We start from the raw sequence: 23,877 nt of genomic DNA, 5'->3' as shown, positions 1-23,877 counted from the left end.
TCAGAGATTAAAAAGAAAGAAACACCTACCGTGTTCCCCTGAAAATAAGAAAGGGTCTTATATTAATTTTTGCTCCAAAAAACACATTAGGGGATGTTTTATTTTACAGTCATGTAATCTTCTTCTGGTTGCTGCACAATGGTGGAGGGCAGGGTTTCACTTAACTGGGGCTTATTTTGGGGGGTAGGGCTTATATGATGAGCATCCTGAAAAACAATATACTAGGGCTTATTTTCAGGTTAGGTCTTATTTTAGGGGAAACAGGGTAACACATTCTCTTTGATAGCTCAGCTCAAAGTCATGTTCCTTCTCTCCGTACATTTCTAAAAATGATTATTTTTAGATGCCAGTCTCATGGAATTGTTATACGATAAGACTCCACAACGCCTGCCATCTGCTGCCACTGCTCTTTCAATGGATTGAAAGGTCAGTGTGCAATTTTTCACCTCCACTTGGGTTCATCATGGATGTAGTGAATTATTCAGAGGTTCAATAACTTTTTCCATTTCCCTCAGGCCATGTGCAATGGAGTAAGACTACATATTTGCAGTACTTTTGCTATTAGACTGTTCATAATTTAACTTTGTGAAATGATAATATAAAACTATCCCAAGACCAATCATTCCACATGATTAGTCTTCATGACAAAACAAAAGTGAAAACATGTACTCATGATATCATAAAGATTAAGACTAAAGTATTTACAGTTAAGATCCTGAACTATTTTTGGATACAATGCATTCTAGACTTTTAAGAAGGAACTGTGGGTACTTCTGTCAGAAATGGTGAGGAAAACAGAAATCATGCCCGTTCTCCCAAAATATTAATTCTTTCTCAATGAAGGTGGCTTTCAAAGGCCCTAGATCGGCCCAACAGATTAATTGCCTCCTTCCTGCACAGTACGTGATTTTATTTTCCTGTAAGCACTATAGACATCTTAGCTTCCTTTGGCATCACAGTGAAAAGAATGTCCTGAAGAGGTGGATCAGCTACAGGGCTTGAAAGGTTGCTTTTAAGAATGTAATGACATGTTGAACTGATCTACAACTGAGCAGTGGCAGGGTCATGTTCTGGAGCATCATCCTACCACTGCTTAATAGGCTTCAGCATGTCATTACATTAACTCTCCTTAAAAACAACTTTCCAAGCTCAGTGTTAATGAAACTTGCAATTTGTCCGTACAGAAGAAAATGAGTAAAGAGGTTTTGACCACTAAATATTTAAATATAAATTAAGCTGATACTTACCTTGTAATCTAATGCACAGATCTGAACATAGTTAATGATCAGCTTCTACCTATGGCAGAGGATCTTTGAATGTGTAGATTCGCAAGGTGGTCTGAAAGCTTCCTTTTCAAACCTTTTTTGGGTTAACAGCTGCTTTAAGTGACTATGAAGACCAGTTGCCAAGACCCACTCCACGGCCATTCAGAATGGAAATTAATGCTCCTGGGAGCAATGGTACATAGAGACTCTTCATGTAACCCAGATTTCTAGCCACTGCAAAAAGGGGCAGGGAGAGGATTTTAAAGGTGGCTCTTGGAATGCCTCTTAATTCTGTGAGTGTCCAAAATCCTGTTGCTTAGCATTGTAAATCATACTTTAAGTAGGCCAACTGAATCAATGAGGATTTATTGACTCAGCTCCTCCATAAGTTCCATTGATTCAAACTGGATTACTCTAACTGTGATTTACTATGGTGAAGTAAGTCACAGATAAAGTAGTCCCATTTGAATCAATGAAGCTTATGGAAGAGTTGACTCATCAAATCTCCATTGATCCAGTGGACCTACTTTAGTGCAATTTTGGACATTTTACCTTTTCCCATAGATTAATTTGGAAACAGAGAGGAACAGAGTTCAGAATGAGTGCATATGCATTTGAGAGTGATACAGAATGGGAACAAATCAATTCATTCCCTCCCTAGCAAAACCGCATGGACTAATCCAGCCCAAATAAACTATAAGTAGATTCATGCAATAAAGAACTGGACACATTCAAACCTCCACATATAGGCGGCATTTGACAATGATCACACAAGTACCCCATCTGCAGATGAACTGATGGAGATTGTTGCATAAACTGGATATCTGTGCAATCAGGGGTTTGTGGAGATCATTTACATCACTGATTATATTATATATACAGTAGAGGGCGAGACAGATAGGCCTTTATCACCATGTAAGCTTTAAGGGCTTTTAAAATCTAGCATGCATAACTGAAACATGGATAGGCAGGGAAGGGGGACTCTTGCTGGCCCTCCTGATTATGGAGTCCAACACCAGGGTAGATTGGAGGGGTGGGGCGGGGGAGTAGCCATTGTCTACAAAAACGCCCTTCAGGTAGCTAGACACTCTGTTCTGGTGACGCCAGGTCTAGAGGCCCTCCACGTGTCGATTGGGGCCAGGGATAGTATAAGGATCTTGCTGGGTTACTGCACTCCCCGCAACCCAACCATTTCCTTAACGGAGCTGGCAGACTTTGTCTCTGCAGCACTGTTGGGGTCCCCAAGGCTTTTGGTCTTCAGTGACTTCAATGTGCATGTGGAGGCAGAGGTTTCCGGTCCAGCTCTTGAATTCTTGGACACCATGGCTTCCTTGGAAATGTCCCAACATGTCAATGGCCCTACACACGTGGGTGGCCACACACTGGACCTGGTGTTCTCCACTGAGCAGAGTGACTGACCTAGTGTTTCTCCCCTTTTCATGGTCAGATCATTGCCTAATTAAATGCAATCTTGAAGTGGGTCTCCCTCCTCGTGGGAAGCAAGGAGCTGTTTTAATGGTTCGCCCTTGAAGGTTATTGGATCCTATAGGATTCCAGGACACCATGAGAGGGATTCTGTCTTCTACTGCCTCTTGGAGTTGGGTCAAATTCATGTTGGTAGCTTCAATGACACTGTCCAACCATCTCGTCCTCTATTGTCCCCTTCTCCTCTTGCCTTCACACTTTCCCAACATCAGGGTCTTTTCCAGGGAATCTTCTCTTCTCATCAGATGGCCAAAGTATTGGAGCCTCAGGGTCAGGATCTGTCCTATCAGTGAGCACTCAGGGTTGATTAACTTCAAAATGGACAGGTTTCTTCTCTTTGCAATCCAGGGGAGTTTCAAGAGTCTCCTCTAGCACCACAATTCAAAAGCATCAATTCTTCAGCGGTCAGCCTTCTTTATGGTCCAGCTGTCACTTCCATATATTGCAACGGGAAAAACCATAGCTTTGACTATGCGGACCTTTGTCAGCAAGGTGAGGTCTCTGCTTTTTAAGATGCTGTCAAGATTTGTCATCGCTTTCCTCCCAAGAAGCAGGCGTCTTTTAATTTTGTGGCTCCTGTCACCATCTGCAGTGATCACAGAGCCTAGGAAAGTAAAATCTGTCACTGCCTCCATATCTTCCCCTTCTATTTCCCAGGAGGTGATGGGACCAGTGGCCATGATCTTAGTTTTTTTGATATTGAGCGTTAGACCATTTTTTGCGCTCTCCTCTTTCACCCTCATTAAGAGGTTTAATTCCTCCTCACTTTCTGCCATCAGAGTAGTATCATCTGCATATCGGAGGTTGTTGATATTTCTTCCAGCAATCTTAATTCCGACTTGGGATTCCTCCAGTCCGGACTTTCGCATGATGCATTCTGCATATAAGTTAAATAAGCAGGGGGACAGTATAGAGCCTTGCTGTACTGCTCTCCCAATTTTGAACCAATCACTTGTTCCATATCCAGTTCTAACTGTTGCTTCCTATCACATGTACTGTATAGGTTTCTCAGGAGATAGATAAGGTGGTCAGGCACTCCCATTTCTTTAAGGACTTGCCATAGTTTGTTGTGGTCTACACAGTCAAAGGCTTTTGTGTAGTCAATGAAGCAGATGTTTTTCTGGAACTCTCTGGCTTTCTCCCTAATCCAGTGCATGTTAGCAATTTGTTCTCTACTTCATCTGCCCCTTCAAAATCCAGCTTGTACTTCTGGGAATTCTTGGTCCACATATTGCTGAAGCCTACCTTGTAGGATTTTGAGCATAACCTTGCTAGTGTGTGAAATGAGTGCAATTGTATGGTAGTTGGAGCAGTCTTTGGCACTGCCCTTCTTTGGGATTCAGATGTAGACGGATCTTTTCCAGTCCTCTGGCCACTGTTGAGTTTTCCAAACTTGCTGGCATATTGAGTGTAGCACCTTAACAGTGTCGTATTTTAAGATTTTAAATAGTATGACTGGAATGCCATCACCTCCACTGGCCTTGTTGTTATCCAGGTTTTCTAAGGCCCATTTGACTTCACTCTCCAGGATGTCTGGCTCAAGGTCAGCAACCACACTATCTGGGTTGTCCGGGACATCCAGATCTTCCTGGTATAATTCCTCTGTGTATTCTTGCCACCTCTTCTTGATATCTTCTGCTTCTGTGAGGTCCCTCCCATTTCTGTCCTTTATCATGTCTATCTTTGCACAAAATGTTCCTTTAATATCTCCAATTTTCCTGAAGAGATCTCTGGTTTTTCCCTTTCTATTCTTTTCCTCTATTTCTTTGCACTGTTCATTTAAGAAGGCCCTCTTGTCTCTCTTTGCTATTCTTTGGAAGTCTGCATTCAATTTTCTGTAACTTTCCCTATCTCCCTTGCATTTTGTTTCCCTTCTCTTCTCTGCTATTTGTAAGGCCTCGTTGGACAGCCACTTTGCTTTCTTGCATTTCCTTTTCTTTGGGATGGTTTTTATTGCTGCCTCCTGTACAATGTTACGAGCCTCCATCCAGTTCTTCGGGCACTCTCTCCACCAAATCTAGTTCTTTAAATCTGTTCTTCACTTCCACTGTCTATTCATAAGGGATGTGGTTTAGATTATACCTGATTGGCCCAGTGGTTTTTCCTACAGTTTAAGCTTGACTCCCTACTTTAGCATTCCGGTCCCCTATAATGACAAGAACATCTTTCTTTTGTGTCACTTCTAGAAGGTGTTGTAAGTCTTCATAGAATTGGTGAATTTCAGCCTCTTCAGCATTGGTGGTTGGTGCATAAACCTGGATTACTGTGATGTTGAAAGTCTGCCTTGGATTTGTACTTAAATCATTCTATCATTTTTGAGATTATATCCTAGCACAGCTTTTCCCACTCTTTTGTTGACTATGAGGGCTACTCCATTTCTTCTATGGGATTTGTGCACACAATAGTAGATATGATAATTGTCTGAATTGAATTCACCTATTCCCGTCCATTTTAGATCACTGATGCCCAGGATGTCAATGTTTATTCTTGTCTTCTCCTGTTTCAGCACATCTAGATTAGCAAGTTTCATAGATCTTACATTCCAGGTTCCTATGCAATATTTTTCTTTGCAGCATTTGACTATCCTTTCACTTCCAGGTGTGACCGCAGCTGAGCATCCTTTCGGCTTTGGCCCAACCACTTCATTAACTCTGGAGCTACTTGTACTTGTCCTCCACTCTTCGTCAGTAGCATGTTGGACACCTTCCGACCTGAGGGGCTCCTCTTCCAGCGTCATATCTTTTAGCCTTTTATTTCTGTTCATGGGGTTTTCTTGGCAAAGATACTGGAGTGGCTTGCCAGTTCTTGCTCCAGGTGGATCATGTTTAGTCAGAACTCACCACTATGACCTATCTGTCTTGGGTGTCCCTGCACGGCATAGCCCATAGCTTCTCTGAATTCCTCAAGCCCCTTTTCCATGACAAGGCAGCAATCCATGAAGGGGAGGATCACGACTAACCTCTACCAATCTAAGTTGAAGGCTGCTAGTCGATCTTACATCGCTGTCTGGATAAGCAAAGCCTCCAACCAGCAGGTGAAACTTTTCTGTATAGTTTGCAATCTATCTGGACTTGGTTATAGTGACTGGCATCCCTCTAGCATCTCACCTGACCAATTTGCAGCCTTTTTAAAAACAAAAGGGGAGACCATCCGCCGGGATCTTAGCCCCTATTTGAAAACAGTGGATTGAGCTGAGACATCCTGTGCTCTGTCTTGCCCAATGAGACTTAACCACTTTTAGCCTGTGACATCAGACATGGTGGACAAGGTGCTTGACTGCTGTCGTGCCACCACCTTCTCCCTTGACCCTTGCCCAGCCTGACTAATCAAAACAGCCAGGACTATAATATCTGAATGGGCTACGACAATAATTAATGGGTCTCTCCAGGAGGGCAAGGGGAAGACACTCATTAGGCTCATTAGGAAGAAACCAAGCTTGGTGGTGGACAATATTGGTAATTATAGGCCCGTTGCCAATGTTTCTTTCTTCAGCAAGGTAGTTGAGAGGGTGGTGGCCGATCAGCTGCAGGCTCTTCTGAATGAAACCAATGCCCTGGATTCATTCCAGTCGGGCTTCAGGCTGTGCCACGGCACGGAAACAGCATTGGTTGCCCTGTTTCATGACCTGTTGAGGGAGGCCGATGGGCAAAATGTCTCTGCTGGTCCTTCTCGATATTTCAGCCGCCTTTGATACTGTCAACTACGGTATTCTCCTGTGGAGGCTCTCCGAGTTGGGAATCAGTGGCCTGGCTCTTTCCTGGCTCCGTTCCTTTTTGAAGGACTGTCCCCAGAGAGTGCAGATTGGAGAGGGTTTCTCAGCCCCATGGAGCCTCAATTGTGAGGTTCCACAGGGCTCGATTATCTCTCCAATACTGTTTAACATCTATATGAGGCTGCTGGGAACGGTCATCAGGGGATGTGGGGCTTCGTTTCATCAGTATGCAGATGATACTCAGCTCTACATCTCCTTTTTTCCCAACAAGAGTGGATGCTGTTTTGTCCCTTCAGCGCTGCCTAGGGACTGTTCAGCAATGGATGCAGGTGAATGGACTGAGGCTGACATTATTCAGGGAGGCGTCTTCCATGTCATTGCCTCTGATAACACAAAAAGAAGACCAAAAGTGTGCAGATAAACAGGGAGCTACAATAAGGAGTTGAAGTAGGTGGATAGGGGGCCTTACAATTTCCCCCTCCAGCTGGGCCTCAGCATGTGCCAAGCAAGTCTAGCTCCTGATATCCTATCCAATGTAAGGACACGGCTCTAACTGGAATAAAGCTGAATATGCTTGTTTAAGACAAAATGTTCAACTTTACATAGAGAGCAATTGGTAACAAAAATATGGCAACTTTAATTTAGGATTGCATTGTTGAGAATGACTGCTCACCCCATTACACAACATACCTGCAGTATTTATCACGCAAAACAAGCTGACACAGAATTCGATTTCACATTTAACAATGAAAGTTCAAGAAGAAAGGCAGAATAAAGCAAGATGGACGATTTTTATTGTGATGAATTGATTTCATTCTAGTCTACAAAATACAACTCTCTGGATTAAATAATCAGAGCCAAATATACCCTCTGTACACAGTCTGACACCCACATAATCTGTCAGTTCTTTGAACTAATGAAGAGTAATCCACAGCACTGCTGCTGCTAAATCCGTACACTGTATATGTTCATCTATTGTAGCAAGGAGTGAGCAACAAAGAGATTAAGGTGAGTCTGTCAGTTTGAAATTTACTGGTTTTACCAAAAGTTCCTGCATTCTGGCAGGAAACCATTAAAGGCACTGAAAAGCTATTGCAATGGTTTTATTCTTAGCTGTTTCCAAGAATGTGGAGAAATTGGGTCATTCCAAGCAAGTAAATGCATGAAATGTGAAAAGAGGCTGTACGGCCATCAGTTTACCATTTAAACAACTACCCTATCTAATAACATGGTAAGTATAAACACGATCATTTACATTGTAAATTTTACAAGGTCATTTAACTAACCATGAAAAGTCAACTGGGCTATTATGTGACGTTTAACTCCAAAACTAAAATGCAAATGTATTTGAAATGGATTACAGGTATGTTTTTATCCCACCATCATATGGTACATTTACATCTGACATTTTAGCAGTCTCATAGAGGTGTGGGTCATCTTAGTGGGGCCAAGAGCCATTTTTTAGACTTGTTGGTACTATCAAGGAGTGGGGCTAAAAGAAAAGGGTGTGGCAAGAAATTCTAATCTGTATTTTTTTCAAAGTTTGTTTTTGTAAAGATTGCTGCAGTGGTTTTTTGTTAATTGCAAAGTGAGTTTAGCTTATTAAAAAAAAACCACAGATTTTAACTGAGAAAAGGTCCCCTGCACCCTCTAGTGCAGGAGTGGGCAATTAATTTCTATAGGGGGGCGACATAAAAAATCTGGACTGTGTTCGGGGCCAAACCAACTTTACTTAAAAATAAAATGAAAAATGAAACAGTGATGTTATGATTGTTTTTATTTTAAGCTTGTTAATCTTCACAAATACTAAATAGTTTTTTTGTGGTATGTTAAAGATAAGCAACTGATCAACTTTAGACAAAAAGCTATAAATAGTTTTGATGTTCAAAACTGTCCGCGGGCAGGACAGGACCGGCTCGCGGGCCGTATGTGGCCCTCGGACCGCACTTTGCCCAGGTCTGCTCGAGTGGCTCTCTCTCTCTGTAATAAAACCATAATAAAACCTGAAGTATCAAGGACCCCATGAATGCTAGGGAACACTCAAAATATGACAGAATTGCCACACTCCTCCAAGAGAGGCAGAAGCATTTTCCGCATGTAATTTTCTTATCAATTGTTAAAAAAAATTATAGGGGTGCTGGAGACAAACATATCGTGTGAAATATTTATGGCCAAAAATATCAACAATGTAACAGAGACACACTATGGACGGTGCAGTGCTTCCGTTAAAGGCCATCCATCTGCTGCAAAATGCAAATTATATTTTGTAAAATATTAATTGTAAGAAAGTGTGTAATTATGCTAAACAGCGAGCATTATGTATGCTCACTGTTCAGCATTTCTATTTCTAATTCATGCCGCCCCAACAATTTGAAGTTCAACTCAAGGAGAGCAACTTTAGCAACGGAATGAGCAGGCTCTGCTGAATACTCTTCAGTGAAAATTCCAATGGTCAACATTTCAATTATCCTTTATGGGGAGGATTGCAGCTGTGAAGATGAATGTATTACCTAAAATGATATTTTTTTTTTAAGACAATACTAGTCCTTACAAAACAATTAATACTTCAAGAATTTACGAGAGAGAGAGAGAGAGAGAGAGAGAGAGAGAGAGAGAGAGAGAGAGAGAGAGAAGTTTGTCTGGCAAGGGAAAAAAACCTAGAATAAAAATCAAACACTTCAAGACACAAAACAAAAAGCAGGCTTTGGACTTCCAGATTAGTTTTTATATTATAAAGCCTGTGCTCTAGTTTGGATAAAGGAATGTGTCATTTTAGAAAATGACAGAATACTAAAACTAGAAGGGTATAATTTAAACCTAGGATGGCACACCTTCCTATGGTATCAAAAAGCTAAGGACAATAAACAATTTAAGAACCATCTGATAAAGAAAGCTCTGACCTGGGTATGGACTAAGATCCGGGAAGAAAATTACCAAAAAGTTTCTGAATGGGTCTCACCAATGGAAGCATTCACACAACCAACATTTTTTCCCTTATAAAGGTAGGGTAAGGTAAGGGGCGGCTGGGATAGAGGTAAACTTGGAGGGGATGGATTTGAACGGATACATTACAAATCAATATTTTTTCATAGTAATTCGATACATTCTCTTCTAGTAATAGTTCCACATATCAGAAAAAAATATAAACAGTGAGCAAGAGGGAACAAATCAAATTCAGACAGATCTATTGTTATTCTAATTACTGATTATGTAGCTGATAGTCTTTATCCATCATTTATTCTGTCTCTTCCACAGCCATACAGAGGTGACTCCAACAATCCAGGAGTTAATAGAAAAAAAATGTGAAGCAGGAGAGATAGATATTTTAACTGAAGTATTATGACAAAGAAATTGTTGAGGATAGAAAAAAATGGGAACCTTTGTATAATTGGATGAGAGATGAGAACATGAATGGATTAAAATTATAAGAAAGAATATATAATTGTAGATCATAAAAGCTTAGAAAAAATTGGCAAGATTGGTGTGAAGTAAGCTTAGTAAGAAAACATATCAGTAAAAATAATAAAGATATATATTTTTGTGTGATCTATGATATATATTCATTCTCCATTGGGTCATGGAAGATCATAGGGAAGGGGATTTGGAACAAGGTACTGGGGTAAATAAAAAATACAGAATGTGGTAGAGAAAGATGAATTTTTCGCAAGACGGCGTTAACCATGGGACAAATTAAATTCGTCTTGCGAGGCACCACTGTATAAAAGAGCACTCCAATGTGCTTTTCACAATGCAGCTTTATTTTTATCTACCAACAAACAAGTAGTAGAAATTTCCTTTTTATTTAACCTTTTTGTATTTTCTTAAACACTTTTTCCCATTGCAGGAGTGCTGGAAAATGACACCAACAGATGTAGCAAATAGACGTAAGGAGAGTATAGGCAAACCGACACCTTGGGCATTTCCCTCTCCTGTCTGTTCTGGCTGTATGGAGATTGCTATTCTTAGGCATATTTAGGAGGTGTGAAGAAATTTCACATGCCTAAATAAGCAATAAACTTACTTGACCAACATGGCAGTGAAACACAGAAGCAGTTGACATGATTGGCACAATTTGTACAAAATGTCTCTAGCACCTTTCCCTTTGGAAGGCAAAGCACAAACATACAGAAAGCACAAAAGAACAGGCTAGCTGTTCAGAAAAACACAACAAACCATCAGCTGGTTTTATTTTTATAGTCCATATAGTAAGACAGCTGTTATTATAGTTTTAAAATTTGTACTTTCATAGAAATGTACAAAAATCAGTGTTAAGAAAAGTTGGTTGTAATGCAGCATCCTTAATCAGACATGTGATGGGACAAGAATACCTTTTAAACAGAGGCGGAAGACTGTTTTTTAAAAAAAAAATGACTGTCCACTAAAAATATAAGTCCATCATCCCCATCCCCAAAAAGTGCCTTTAAAAATCCTTTTCAACTCACCTCCAAATGTGCAGAAAGGGCTTCTTCATTTACACAGCCAGAAAGAGGGGCTGTGAAGGTGCTAACACAATTAACCAACATTTTGCATTTAGTTCATTTATTTTTCTTTTGAATTGTTAATTGAGAAAAGTAGGTGTCTGAACTTTTTAAAAGTCCAGTAAACTAGGGTGTTTTTTAAAAAAACTTTTTAAAACATTTAAATTTACAACCTTGGAGTAGGTAAAGAGGAGTAGTTAAAAACAAAATAGGTTACTTCAAACAACATGCAAAAGTAGTTTCAGTTACTTGTGGTAAAAACAATTAACTATAGCTGCTTTTCAGACAGTAGTTGAAAACATACTTTAATTACATTTACCCTGCATTCACACTATCATGCTGCAACCACATTGCAATTACACTACCAGTAGTTGATATGTAATTTTTTTTAAAGTGGAAAAGTTGAAAGCTGGGATTGCACTATGAAAAACAACAGTTTCCTCAACCAAATTAGGGCATTTACAGGATGTGTTATCTATTACTTTTACTTTCTTGTCATTTATGTTTTTATTTAGTTTTATCAGTGCTAAATTTAGCGATTACAAGCACCTCTGGCTTCAGCATGCTTATCAATTTGCTGTCAACGAATTTTTGCCACACAGAGAGCCGGAACCATCTGGAACATTCACAAGCTACGTGTGCAGAGGATCAGTGTCACAATCCCTTGTCAGATAGCCTGACAAAACTAAGTGGTGAGGATTAGAAAACTTGCTACTGACAACAAACAAAACCACGCACTGAACTGAAGGTTATAGACCTGATTTTCTTACATATCAGACTGCCATTCTTCTTGGCATAGTGAGAAATAGAGGTGTGTTCTTTCCTTCTCTCACATACACGTAATGTAATGTGTGGTTGACACTCTAGATTTAAGCATGGTTTAAATGGTGCACTGGGACTTGAGATATTGAGGTTCAAGAGCTTCTGAGCTTCTTGGATGCCACTCAGTCTCTCTCAGCTTGAAATACCACACAGATGTGTTATAAGCATGGGTATCTGCAAGTGTTCCTCCACCCACAAAAAATCCCAAACACATTTATTATTTTAATATACACAGACTTTTGGTACATTGGCCAGAATCCTCTTGGGGGTGGAATGTGAAATAATATGTTAATGAATGGCAGCTAATTAATAAGGTGCTGTTTTTATGCTTCATTAGGTGCCTAGTTGCATGACTGGTATGCAAACAGTCATGCACCCAGCAACTTCTTAATTACAAGGAACTTTTCGCCATAGCTTACGCAGTTCCAATTCCATTAGAATAAAAATTCCAATAGAATTCTGTAGCAACATGTTGTATGCATGTGCCAGTACACACACTCACCAGGAGCATGTGAAAAAAGAAAGAGCACTCCTATTGCCCTCCAACCCATTTCCCCCTCTCAGGCATTCTGACTGGATGTTGATGATACCCTTGAAACACTATTGGTTGAAAAATTTCCTGGGCCATTTGAAATGCAAAGGGTGAAAGAAAGATTAGGTGAAACAGGGAAACATAAAAGAACATGAAACTTTTGTTTCCATCTTTCATCAATACAAATCATTCATGTTTCAGAGATTCTCTTTCAGGAATCTACAAAAGAAAACTAAAAAGAAACTTCCATGCATTTTTTCTTTAGTTAAATATGAATGTACCATTCTAATGATAAATTAAATATTAGAAAAGGCAAATTAATATGATGACTGTGTCAATAGTTTTTATCACAGTACTACATTGTGTCCATCAATAGTTTAAATGATATAGTTGGAAACATTAGTCAAACAATACATTTATTTCTAGGCAATATTTGACGAAATGACTACCAAATTACATTTTCATTACTTCCTTCTGTGAAGTCAGTATGGTTTGCTCTGTTTAATATAAATGTACAGCTGGTTTAGTGAATGTGCATCATAGTGAACACAGGTATCTACTATAACCTTCCTATTTGGTAAAGTATTGCTGGCATTTGGAATGAAAATATTAACAGCATTGTTAAAGTAATTAGGGAAACTGAGAAGCTCTCCAAATATCATCTTTAATAAAAATCCAATATTCTCAAACTGTCGTGCACAGAATAAATTTAAAAGAGTTCCTAAGAAAAACATTATTCCAAATCAAAACTAAGTTCATTATAATTATACTTTAGCTGAAACAAATAAAAAGACTTCCTTTTCCACTTACATTGCAGATGTTAGTAGAAACATGACTATGTGACTTTGTTAAACTTTTGTTTGATTATACTCAAGAATCAGAAAACATTTATAATTACGTTGGTTCCTTTGCATCCCAGGCATGGAGGGAACTGCTCACATCTCAACTGAAGTTATAAATTCATCCAGACCTGTTTATAAAGTAGTGTCAGGCTTACGGGCTGTGCCCTCTTTATGTACCAGCAGTTCCTACCAGAAAGTTTGCAGCTACCATCACCTTCTCTTGGTTACCACTTAGTGCCAGCACCTAACCAATTCAATTCAACTTCACATACACAACTCAAGTGACTTCAAAAAACATGCAGCTGCCACATGTCAAAAAAGTGATGAGAATAGGCTACAAGGATCAGAATATAATAGGCAGATTCTCCATTTTAAAAATTAGAGAAACCTTGCCATATAACATATGATGCAGGGAGCATGTGATCCTCTTTGTTCTTGTTGTCTTATCCGTTTCTTTCTGAATTACAGTTTAGCAGATACAATAAAGTATTTATCTGAAGTTAATTTGTCACCACCCCACCCCACTTCTTTGTCACTCTGAAGTTGCTGTCAGAGTTTTAAAAAATCCTTTGTTCTTGCTGAAGGAAATAAAACCACAAAGGTATTAACGTCAACAGATTTTTTAAAAAAAAAATTACAAAATCATTCTCCAGAGCTGAATCTTAAAGAAAAAATAAATTAAGTTCCTGTGCCACCAAAACCAACATGATAATGACTTGATATGAATACCACCAAAGCATCCCAAAGGGACATGAATTTCCTGAGCGATTAAGTCTATATTGAACACATTTTTACAGGGAGAGGATCCTTTGAAAAACAAAAGCAATCAGTTGCACTGATATGCCTCAACACCCTGTATTGTTTAATTTAAAACTTATACGCCATTCTCAGTTTAGACAATTCACAGCTCACAAGATTGCACAAAATAATAATACATATTTTATGTAAACAGATAGGAAGAAAATTGTATGTATGTATGTATGTATGTATGTATGTATGTATGTATGTATGTATGTATGTATGTATGTATCTATCTATCTATCTATCTATCTATCTATCTATCTATCTATCTATCTATCTATCTATCTATCTATCTATCTATCTATCTATCTATCTATCTATCTATCTATCTATGTACATACAGTCATGGCCAAAGATATTGGCACCCTTGCAATTCTGTCAGAAAATGCAACCGTTTTCTCAGAAAACTATTGTAGTTGCAAATGTTTTGGTACTCCCATGTTCATTTCTTTGGTTTGCGTTGGAACAACAAGATTCTTTCATTTTGTCATGTGTTTTCAGTTGTGGGTTTTATCTGTTTTATGCTTTACATGATATTTTCATTCTCAGTGAATTCTATTATTTAAGAGAAAGGTATGGTTATGTAAACCCAGCCAACCAAACATTCTGTCTGTCTGTCTGTCTGTCTGTCTGTCTGTCTGTCTGTCTGTCTGTCTGTCTGTCTGTCTGTCTGTCTGTCTGTCACAAAATCAGTTTACATGGTTCTTCTTCCATCCTAGTCACTTTTCACAATAATGCTGTGCAACAAATTACCCTGGGGAAAATTTACATGTCACTTGCCCCAAGGTAACCTACAGTACTTCACAGCTAAGTAGAGATCTTAAATTTAGATTTCACTTTATACAACAGTGTAACAACTATACAGAACACAGCAGGAGGTGGGGATGGGGAAGCAGTGCAATTGATAAAATAGTTCACTTAAAACCAGTGTTGTTGACATGCTGGAAAACTACAGAAATGAAGATGTCTTCACCCAGTGCTTAAAAGACATCCAACATGGTGTTGGAAAGCCTCCTTGGGGGAGGCCAGTCCAAATACAGAGCACCATCACTTAGAAGTGTTGTCACCAATGACTAGTAATTGCTGGCTGCTAGCTTTAGAAGCCAGTTGGCTGTTTCATTCTAGCAGATCCTATCAGATCCACCCCTACCATTAAAAAATTACCTCATATAAAAGAAAAATCTGAGTACACAGACAGTTTCATCCTGAGTTTGAATGAAACATTGGGCACCCTTCAAGAAGTTATTTGTGCCAGATTCTGCATAGTCCAGCATCGCATTTGTAGGATTGGAACATACACACGAACTTCAGCTGATGCAGCAGTCACGTATCAGTGATCGCAAGTGTCAAGGAAGCCACACTGATGAATAAATACTGAATAGTGGATGGCCAGATGATGACTTAACAATCAATTCAAAATGATCTTGGTTCACATAGAACACTATGTGCCCATGTGACTTTCACACTCCCAATGTTTCATGTAGAACTGGGTCTTAGTATATTTACAACTAAACAATTTTTTATTCATATTATTTTATTTATCAAAAGTGAGTAACCTCTCCTTTCGGGCTAGGGTCCCACAAACTGCTGAAAGTAAAATGCATAGATACAATATCCTGGCTACTAAGAGAATAAGTAAATTCATTTTAATCACTTGAGATATAAGATTCTGAATACACAACTTTCAAGCTAAATCTGGGAAAGTTTCATGGCTCTGCAGACAGGCAATGCAAATAACACTAATAATGATGATGATGGCCTCTTGTTTCATCTCATTTTCTGACTTATTTTCAGTACTACGTACATACAAATGGAAACTAAAGAAGTAAGATGTCTTTCAGTCCTGCATTAGAGAGTGCATGTTCCAGCAAATGTGCCCAACTCTTCCTGCCTAATAGCAGAGATTATGACTAATACAGGAATGTGCAGCTAAATGCTTCATTATCAGGATAAAAACCTCATAATCATGATACACACCATTAGCAGCCTACACATAACCCCTCTTTTTTCCTGCACAACTTAATGGAGTACACTTCTAGCAACCAGGAAAAATAAAATTGCCAAGCACCCAAAGTTTCTGGAGAGCAAAGCTTAGGTCTGTCTTCAGGAAGACATCTCTGTGGCTCCCGGCACTTGTCATAAGCCAATGGGTAAAACCTGGAAAAGTGAGCCAAACTGCTTGTGAGCCCATGTTCACTGGGGAACTCTGGGAGTTGCAGTCCAAACAAATAATTGTTCAACATTCTGGCAATGAGTCACAACTACATCAGATCTACAGTTATTTTCTTCATGTAGGCATAACAGCACACAGTAAAGAAACTGAGGCCACAGTAGAATTGAGAGGTTCAGCAAGGATGGGAGCAGGGAATCTGGCACACATTTGTTTATCTCAAGTGCCTACTTTTATGGTGGGAAAATAGAAATTTTTGAAAAAAACTCTAGGAACTAGACAGATTTTCTAGGAAGCCAAGTAGGAGAGAAAGATTAGGACATGAAAGCGATAGCAAAAGATCAGGCAAAAACAAAATAAAAATACTGTAAAGACAAAAATGTTGTGGCATCCTGGCAAAGTGCTGAAAAAGAAGCAGAAAAACTACTTTGGCAATCATATAGGACTATGGGATCCCTCGGACGCTGTTGGAATGTTATTGCTTTGAACTGTTTCTTATGTTTAGCCTTTATATGAGCGTGTAAATATGTCTTATATTACAGAAACATCACATGTCTCCAATGACTTCCTTTTAAGAAAATTGAGTTCTGTGCAGGTGCTCAACCCCTGAAACTTCTCACCTTGTGCACATGGAGTGTGTGTCTGTAATGGAACAGACTAAATTAGGACATTAGGAAGTGCAACTTAGAACAGAAACGAAGATGCAATAGTAACATCAACATGGGCAACGTCATTTATTTGGTCATGAGGTCTGTATCTCCAAAGTCTAAGGATGGAGTAGAAGAAGAGATGCAGACTTAAATAGAGTAGATGCTCTAATACAAAAGGCAGATTTCAGATCACATCCACCAAGGAACCTATGTGCTTCATCTGATGCAGCTTTCCTCCCTCCTCTTCTCCTGCACTTTGCTTTTTATAATATAAAACACTTGAGAAAGAATTATAGAGTTCAAAACATTGCCCACAGTTCTGTGTGAATTTGAAGAGTTGTAATAAAGATATTGCCTGTAGGTTTTAGAATTTTTTTCTTGTAAACCCACATACTGTAATTTGTGCTATATGTAAATTTGGACTAAAAAAATGATACTTTGACGTCAGTGTAACATCATGCTTTACAGCTGAAATTACGCATTACAATGTTGCCTTGAATCAGGACAGAAAGTACTTCAGAAATAAAACTGACCCATCTTTCATATCTTTGAAATTTATACCATGTGCCAGGAGACAATTCATGTATATCTATCCGCTGTTACTTTGCACCCTCTAGTGGAACTTTAATACTGCATTTTAAATATTAATTAAGTATTTTTGTCCAAAATGAAGCTATAATCACACTGTCATTAAGAACCACATTTACTGTAGGTGTCATTTAAATTGATTTAGATTTCATCATTCACACAATAGCTCACACAATATATGGGCTGCAAAATTATGTTTTCCAGTCGGCCGACAGGGGCTTTTTTAAATACCTTGCTTCAATAATCAATTCAAATGAGTCAATTTCAGCTGTATAGACACCCAAGCTGGTTTAAATCACCAGAAATTGATTTCCATTCAGTGCATGTGAATGCAGCCACTGGTTCAAATACCACATGACGTGGACCTGATTTTTTAAAAGTCTGAACAGAAATCGATTCAAATTGCCAATGTGAGCACACATTGAGACACTGAGCAGATCTCCACTGCCTGGATAAACCAGCAGACTTTTGGATTCGGGCAAGAGCCACGTGGACTTTAGCCCTGATACAAAAGTGTTGAATCAGTGTGTGTTTGCACACACTGTCCATGCTGCTGTCAAAAAAAGAAGGTAAGTCATAGACGGCCGGCAGGTGATCAGGTGGGCGATCCTGCAGGATTCGGGGGGATGCGGCAATCCAGCTGGCAGACGGATCAAGTAGGTGATGGGGCTGATGAGGTAGGCAATGGGGAGATATAGTTGGTGGGGGAAATCAGATGGGCAATGGAAGTGATTAGAGAGGCAATAGGGAGACAATTCAGGTGGATGGGGATGACTCAGGCAGGTGAGTGTGCAATTGGGCAGGTGATCATGAACGGGGCAAGTGATTCCATGGATGGGGGGCAATTGAGGGGGGGAGTCAAGGATGGTACTTTAATAGTTTTTATTTCCTGCTATCTGGTATAGTGTTGTATCAGATAGAATTTTTTTTAAAAAGCAGCAAAGGCATACACACATGTGCCATTGGTTCCAAGGTATTGATTCCACATGCACCTCAAAAACAAAGAGACCTCTGCCAGAGGAGCAGAAAAACTCACTCTCCAGGCACAGACATTTGTGCCTTGTATGTACACTAAAATCTAATCAGGTTATTTTCAGCCCAACCCGATACAAAGCAGGGCTTTTTTTGTCAGAAAGATTGAGCCCACTGATAGTCCATCCCTTTCACTGGTTCTTTACCCAGTTACTTCTGCCAATTCACACACAGACAGCTGATATGGACACATAAATTAACTTGAATTTTTCATAACAAAAGTGGTTATGTATACACATACAGCACACCGAATTCCTATTCCTATAGCCTGTAACTAGGCATTCAAATTCCTTTCCCTTTTTTTATGTTTTGCATGTGATGTAATGCTGATCTAAAACAGCTCCGAGCTGAGGTCAGTGATGCTAGGCACTGCCTAACACACACACTTCAGTTTCCCTCCTCCTCCCTTCTCCCAGTGTTGCTCAGATACCATTTAGTGCTTCCAATCAGAGAGAAAGAGGGGTTGGTCGAGGACTCCCTACTGCTCCTCTTTGTGTTTACGGAAGGTCTTTTCTCCCTCTACAAGTCCATTAAGGATGGCATGTGTATGAGAGAGTTAATGTGTGTGCATGCCTGTGCTTCATGCAGTTGCATACTCAAAGGGCTTTTCTCTGAAGGCTCTTCGAGCACTCCTGGCTGACTTAGGATCCGATTTACTGCTGAACAGGCGTATTAACTTTTTTTAAAATACATTTTTAGGAAACATAAGAAGGATTGGACTGTAGGTATATGAACCTGGAGGGAGTAATGCTGAACCATGACACCCTGTCCTATTGAAGATATTATCCTCAATGTGATCAGAACATGCCCCAGTGCCCAAAGCCAGAAAGCAAATGAATACTATACCAGCAGAGATGCTACAAAAATTTCAAGCTCTGCTGACTGACCAAAATGCACTGAATACCTCTTTACATATACAGTACAGTGGTACCTCGCTTAACGGGCGCTCCATTTAGTGACGAAACCGCATAGCGACGAAGATTTTGCAATTGCAAAAGTGATCACATTGCGATGTTTTAAATGGGGTTTTTTCACTTTGCGATGATCGGGTCCCTGTTTTGCTTACCGATCATCGCAAAGCGATGATTTTTAACAGCTGATCGGTGGTTCCAAAATGGCCACTGGGTAAAAAAATGGCCGCCCGCTGTGTTTAGGGACAGATTCCTCACTTAAGAGGCAGCAAAAATGGCTGCCATATGGAGGATCTTCACTTTAAGGTCAGTTTTTTGCCCATAGGAACACATTAAACAGGTTTTAATGCGTTTCTATGGGCTTTTTAAAACCGCATAGTGATGAAATCGCTTAGCAGCGATTTTTGCTGCACGGATTAATGTCACTATGTGAGGCACCACTGTACAGTCAACTGAAGAAACAGCAAAATAAATATTGGGAACTGTGGTACAAATCAAAAGAAAAATCTTTGTCTATTTTCAGCCACAATTATATGAGCTAGAAAATCGCTATCAGAATAGTGGTTTGGAAAGTCAGTGAAATGAATTAGCATTAATAAAAGTGATAACTTTGACTACAGACAGCTTGAAAATCACTAGTAATTCTCTATACAAGTACTTGTGGCTGACAAAATCAATTACATAGTTACATTAATTTGAATTTCTGAAGTTCCCTTACATTTCAGCCTGCTTGGCTTACAAATTCAAGAATTCTTTTATTACCCTTAGAATTCTGCAGACCTACAAAAAGTGAGTTTCTTATAAATTAAAGACAGAATTTCATTATTTACATAATGGTGGGTTGATTAAGAACCTTTAGTCAGAAAGAATACCTTTCAAAACATTCCTGAAGACTAAAAATTCCTGATATTTCTACATAAACATCAGCAGAAGTCCATATCAATAATTCTTTTAGGGTGCAGTAAACATATTGCAAACTCAGGGATGTGAATGCAGTTAACACAAAACTAGCACAAAAAAGGTTAACCAGTAAGTGCTCCTTAACTCAGCCTTCCACAACAGGTGCTTTTACTGTGATAAAAGGAAGTACTGGATTCACATATGAATTTATCCAATAAAATGTCCTAGGTTGGATTGGGTGGGAGAGAAACCATGATCACTTAACCTTCCCCAACCTGCGTCCTTCCAGATGCATTGGCATACAATCATGTTATCTGAAGCTTCTGCGATCTGCAGTCCAAAAATTCTAGGGAGAAACTTAAATGAAACATGAAGACAATAACTCAAGTCCATGCTCAATAACTTCAAATGATTCAAACTGGCCTTAAAAGCTAGAAAAGCCAAGGGAGCAGAAGAAACTGCAACAAAATATTTACACAAAAAAGGAACTAAAACTCTGATATGACAACATGTGTGTCATTACAAATATCTGTTATTACAAATATACAACAATATCTATAAAGTTTTTTTCAACAAATATATTGTTCATACACTTTTTATCTTTTTTTATTAAATGGTGTAAATGCACACTCCTTTCTTCTCCTCTTAGAAATTCTGTCAATTTTAACATAATCATATCACACCAGACCTTCTCCAAGATTTTCCTACAATATTAAGAGTATTTTTAATTATTTTAGCATACAATTATTTATATGCTTACATAGATCCAGAATTACCAATATATGAAAGTGCCATCAACAGGCTTCAAAGGTCACATTTCTTACCAGAAGAGCTTAGATAACCTAAGTCACCTGCTATTTTTGGCTATTCCACTCAGCTCTATTGACTATAGAAAATCAAACTAATAAAAAGGCACATCTAACATTCATCAAACCTGAATGAGGTTTTCACCAGAGCTTCAGGACTTTCCACTGGGGGCAACTCCTCTGCTAAGATTTCTTCAGGAGGTCTTTGATCTAAAGCAATGGTTGGTTTCTGTTTCTCCTTCAGATTTTCTGTAAGGCCACCAATGATGGTATTCCACAAACAATTCTGAGATTTTGATCCTGCATGGAAATGATGCAAAATGAAAGGTATCAGCAATAAATTAGCATGAAAAGTCCACTCTTCAGAAGACTTCAGAAGACTGAAGAGAGGAAGAAACCATTCTCTCTTCTTTTGGATATGCAGAACTTCAGGCCACACATATAGTTTCAACATTAAACTTGACAAAAAGAAAATGAGAGTCTATGCGTATCTTCCAGTAGCCAATTACACCAAAATGATACCTAGTTGAGGAAAAACATATGCTACAATAAATACCTCTCGGAAAAAGAACTAATCACATGTCAATGGTCAATCCAGAAGCAGTTTAGGTCAGTTGTACAACTATTTTGCTGCTATTTACATCAGAGCAGCAGGAACACAAGCTAAATGCTTACATTTTTAAAAATCACAGTTTGGGGGAATGTATACAGATACAGCTCATGAGGCCCATTAAACAAAAAAATATATCAGAATGTGACAATCTTTTTCTGCAAAGACACCTGGCACATGGTTGCCGCATGACAATTACAGCTTAAGAATTCCATATGAGCTTGTTAGATATGAAACATAGCTATCCTTCTTTCAAGAAAAACATGTGCTGTATCTGAGACAATTTTCTTTTGTGGTCCCAGAGGAATTGTCTTCCATCGCGGCAATTACCATTCATGCTTTTTTGCTTTGGTTAACATTCAGAATTTCTCAAAGCTTCTCTCATCATGTGAGTGAAAGCGAAAGTCATTCTCAGAGCTGAGACTGGTCACTGACATCCATGCAAGCAAACATAAATGCTCACACAGTTGATGTTGCATTAGCTCTTCTACTGAGGTCCGAAGGGAATAACGTAAAAGTTGGCCATCTCATGCTGCAAACATGGGGAGTAAGCCAGGAAGAAGATATTTCATGTTAGGGTAAAGACAGGGGTTTAAAAAGACATTGCAGTCATCCATTCAGTCTGCTCCCAGCTGTGGAATCTACACATCATGGGCACAAATCCTATTCATGCAACCAAACAGGATACTGTGCACTTATGCATGCTCTATACAGGTGTTTGCCTGCTTGTGTGTATGACTGAATCTGTGAAAAGAAAGCTCTGTCCCTAAACATCACTATTACCCAGAAGTCCTGCATTGAGTACAAAGGTCTCAAGCAGGCTGCCATAAATAAATTTCACTGAATGCCAAGCTCCTGCCATTGGAATCCTGATAAGGCAGAGTCCTTGATCCCAGAAGCTCTGTAAGCCTTATACCCTTGCAGAGGCCTGTTCAGATTCCTGCACTCAATGCACAGAGGTCTCTTATATGGACTGGTGCTGGGGGGCAGCACTTGCTCTCTGTGAATCCTATGTGTATTCATTAATGAATTTGTAGACTAGCACACGGTGTTACAGTCTGTGTAGCAGCAGTGATTTTTTGGCTGAGCAGTTAAATCAATTTTCAGCCGTTTTGAGGTGGAAACAGGAACAACCATTATTCCAGCACCTACTGTCTATAATACATCACTAGAATCTACCATCGACAGACAACCACTAGTACTGCAGATTTCAGATGTGAGACCCGCTTTCCAGAATATTAACGTTCGAAAGGCAGCTGGACCAGATGGAATCATGGGACGAGTTGTTAGGAGCTGTGCTGCAGAATTAGCTGGAGTTTTTACGGATATTTTCAATCTATCCTTGTTGCAGTGTTCAGTCCCCACTTGCCTGAAGACATCTATTATAGTGCCAGTCCCCAAGCAGTCAGCTGTGGTATCTCTCAATAATTATAGACCAGTAGCTTTAACATCTGTTATTATGAAATGTTTCGAGAGATTGGTGCCTGATTACATTAAGGCTAATCTTCCACCTTCTTTGGACCCATGGCAATTTGCATACAGGAGAAATAGATCTACTGATGATGCTGTGTCCATTGTACTCCATACTGTATTGAGCCACTTAGAACAACAGGGAACTTATGCGAGGCTGTTGTTTGTGGATTATAGCTCTGCTTTTAATACCATTCTACCAAATAGGTTGTTTTTTAAAATGATCAACATGGGATTACCTCAGGAGATCTGCATATGGATAAAGGATTTTCTGACAGATAGGCCACAGTCAGTAAGGATGGGATCTCACCATTCTTCTACCCTGGTACTAAGTACAGGAGCTCCCCAGGGCTGTGTGCTAAGTCCCTTCCTCTATTCCCTGTACACACATGATTGCACCCCACTGTATAACACCAATGCAATTATTAAATTTGCGGATGATACGATAGTGGTGGGGCTCATAAATAAGAACAATGAGTCTGCTTATAGAAAGGAAGTACAAAGGTTGATACTTTGGTGTAAAGAAAATCATCTCGCACTTAACATCAAAAAAACTAAAGAACCCATAATTGATTTTAGGAGGAAGAGAAATGTACATTTACCACTGTACATAAACGGTGAGGAAGTGGAGAGAGTTGGTAGTTTTAAATTTCTGGGTACTTACATCTCAGAGGACCTCTCATGGACTATAAATGCCAACATGCTAATGAAGAAGGCACAGAAGAGGCTGTATTTCCTGAGAATGCTCGGCAAGTTAAATTTATCTCAGCATTTACTTCTGTCATACTATCGTAGCACCATTG

General features: G+C 39.3%; 1 protein-coding gene across 10 annotated transcripts in view; it reads right to left on the bottom strand.

Annotated features, from left to right (window-relative positions):
* Positions 1-23,877, bottom strand: part of PDE1C (phosphodiesterase 1C) — a 480,765-nt gene that overhangs the window by 276,840 nt on the left and 180,048 nt on the right. For all 10 annotated transcript variants that reach the window (XR_013537380.1, XR_013537381.1, XR_013537377.1 and 7 more), the window contains exon 3: positions 21,123-21,294. Coding sequence is in view for 2 of the 10 variants with exons in the window: in XM_073003805.2 (XP_072859906.2) it covers positions 21,123-21,294 (172 nt within the window). In the remaining 8 variants the exon portion in view is untranslated. The remainder of the gene's footprint in view (positions 1-21,122; positions 21,295-23,877) is intronic.

Source organism: Pogona vitticeps, chromosome 6 (assembly GCF_051106095.1).
Source record: "Pogona vitticeps strain Pit_001003342236 chromosome 6, PviZW2.1, whole genome shotgun sequence".
NCBI classification, from domain to species: domain Eukaryota; kingdom Metazoa; phylum Chordata; class Lepidosauria; order Squamata; family Agamidae; genus Pogona; species Pogona vitticeps.
The sequence above is the reverse complement of the archived record's forward strand: the minus strand, read 5'-3'. Positions and strand labels throughout refer to the sequence as shown.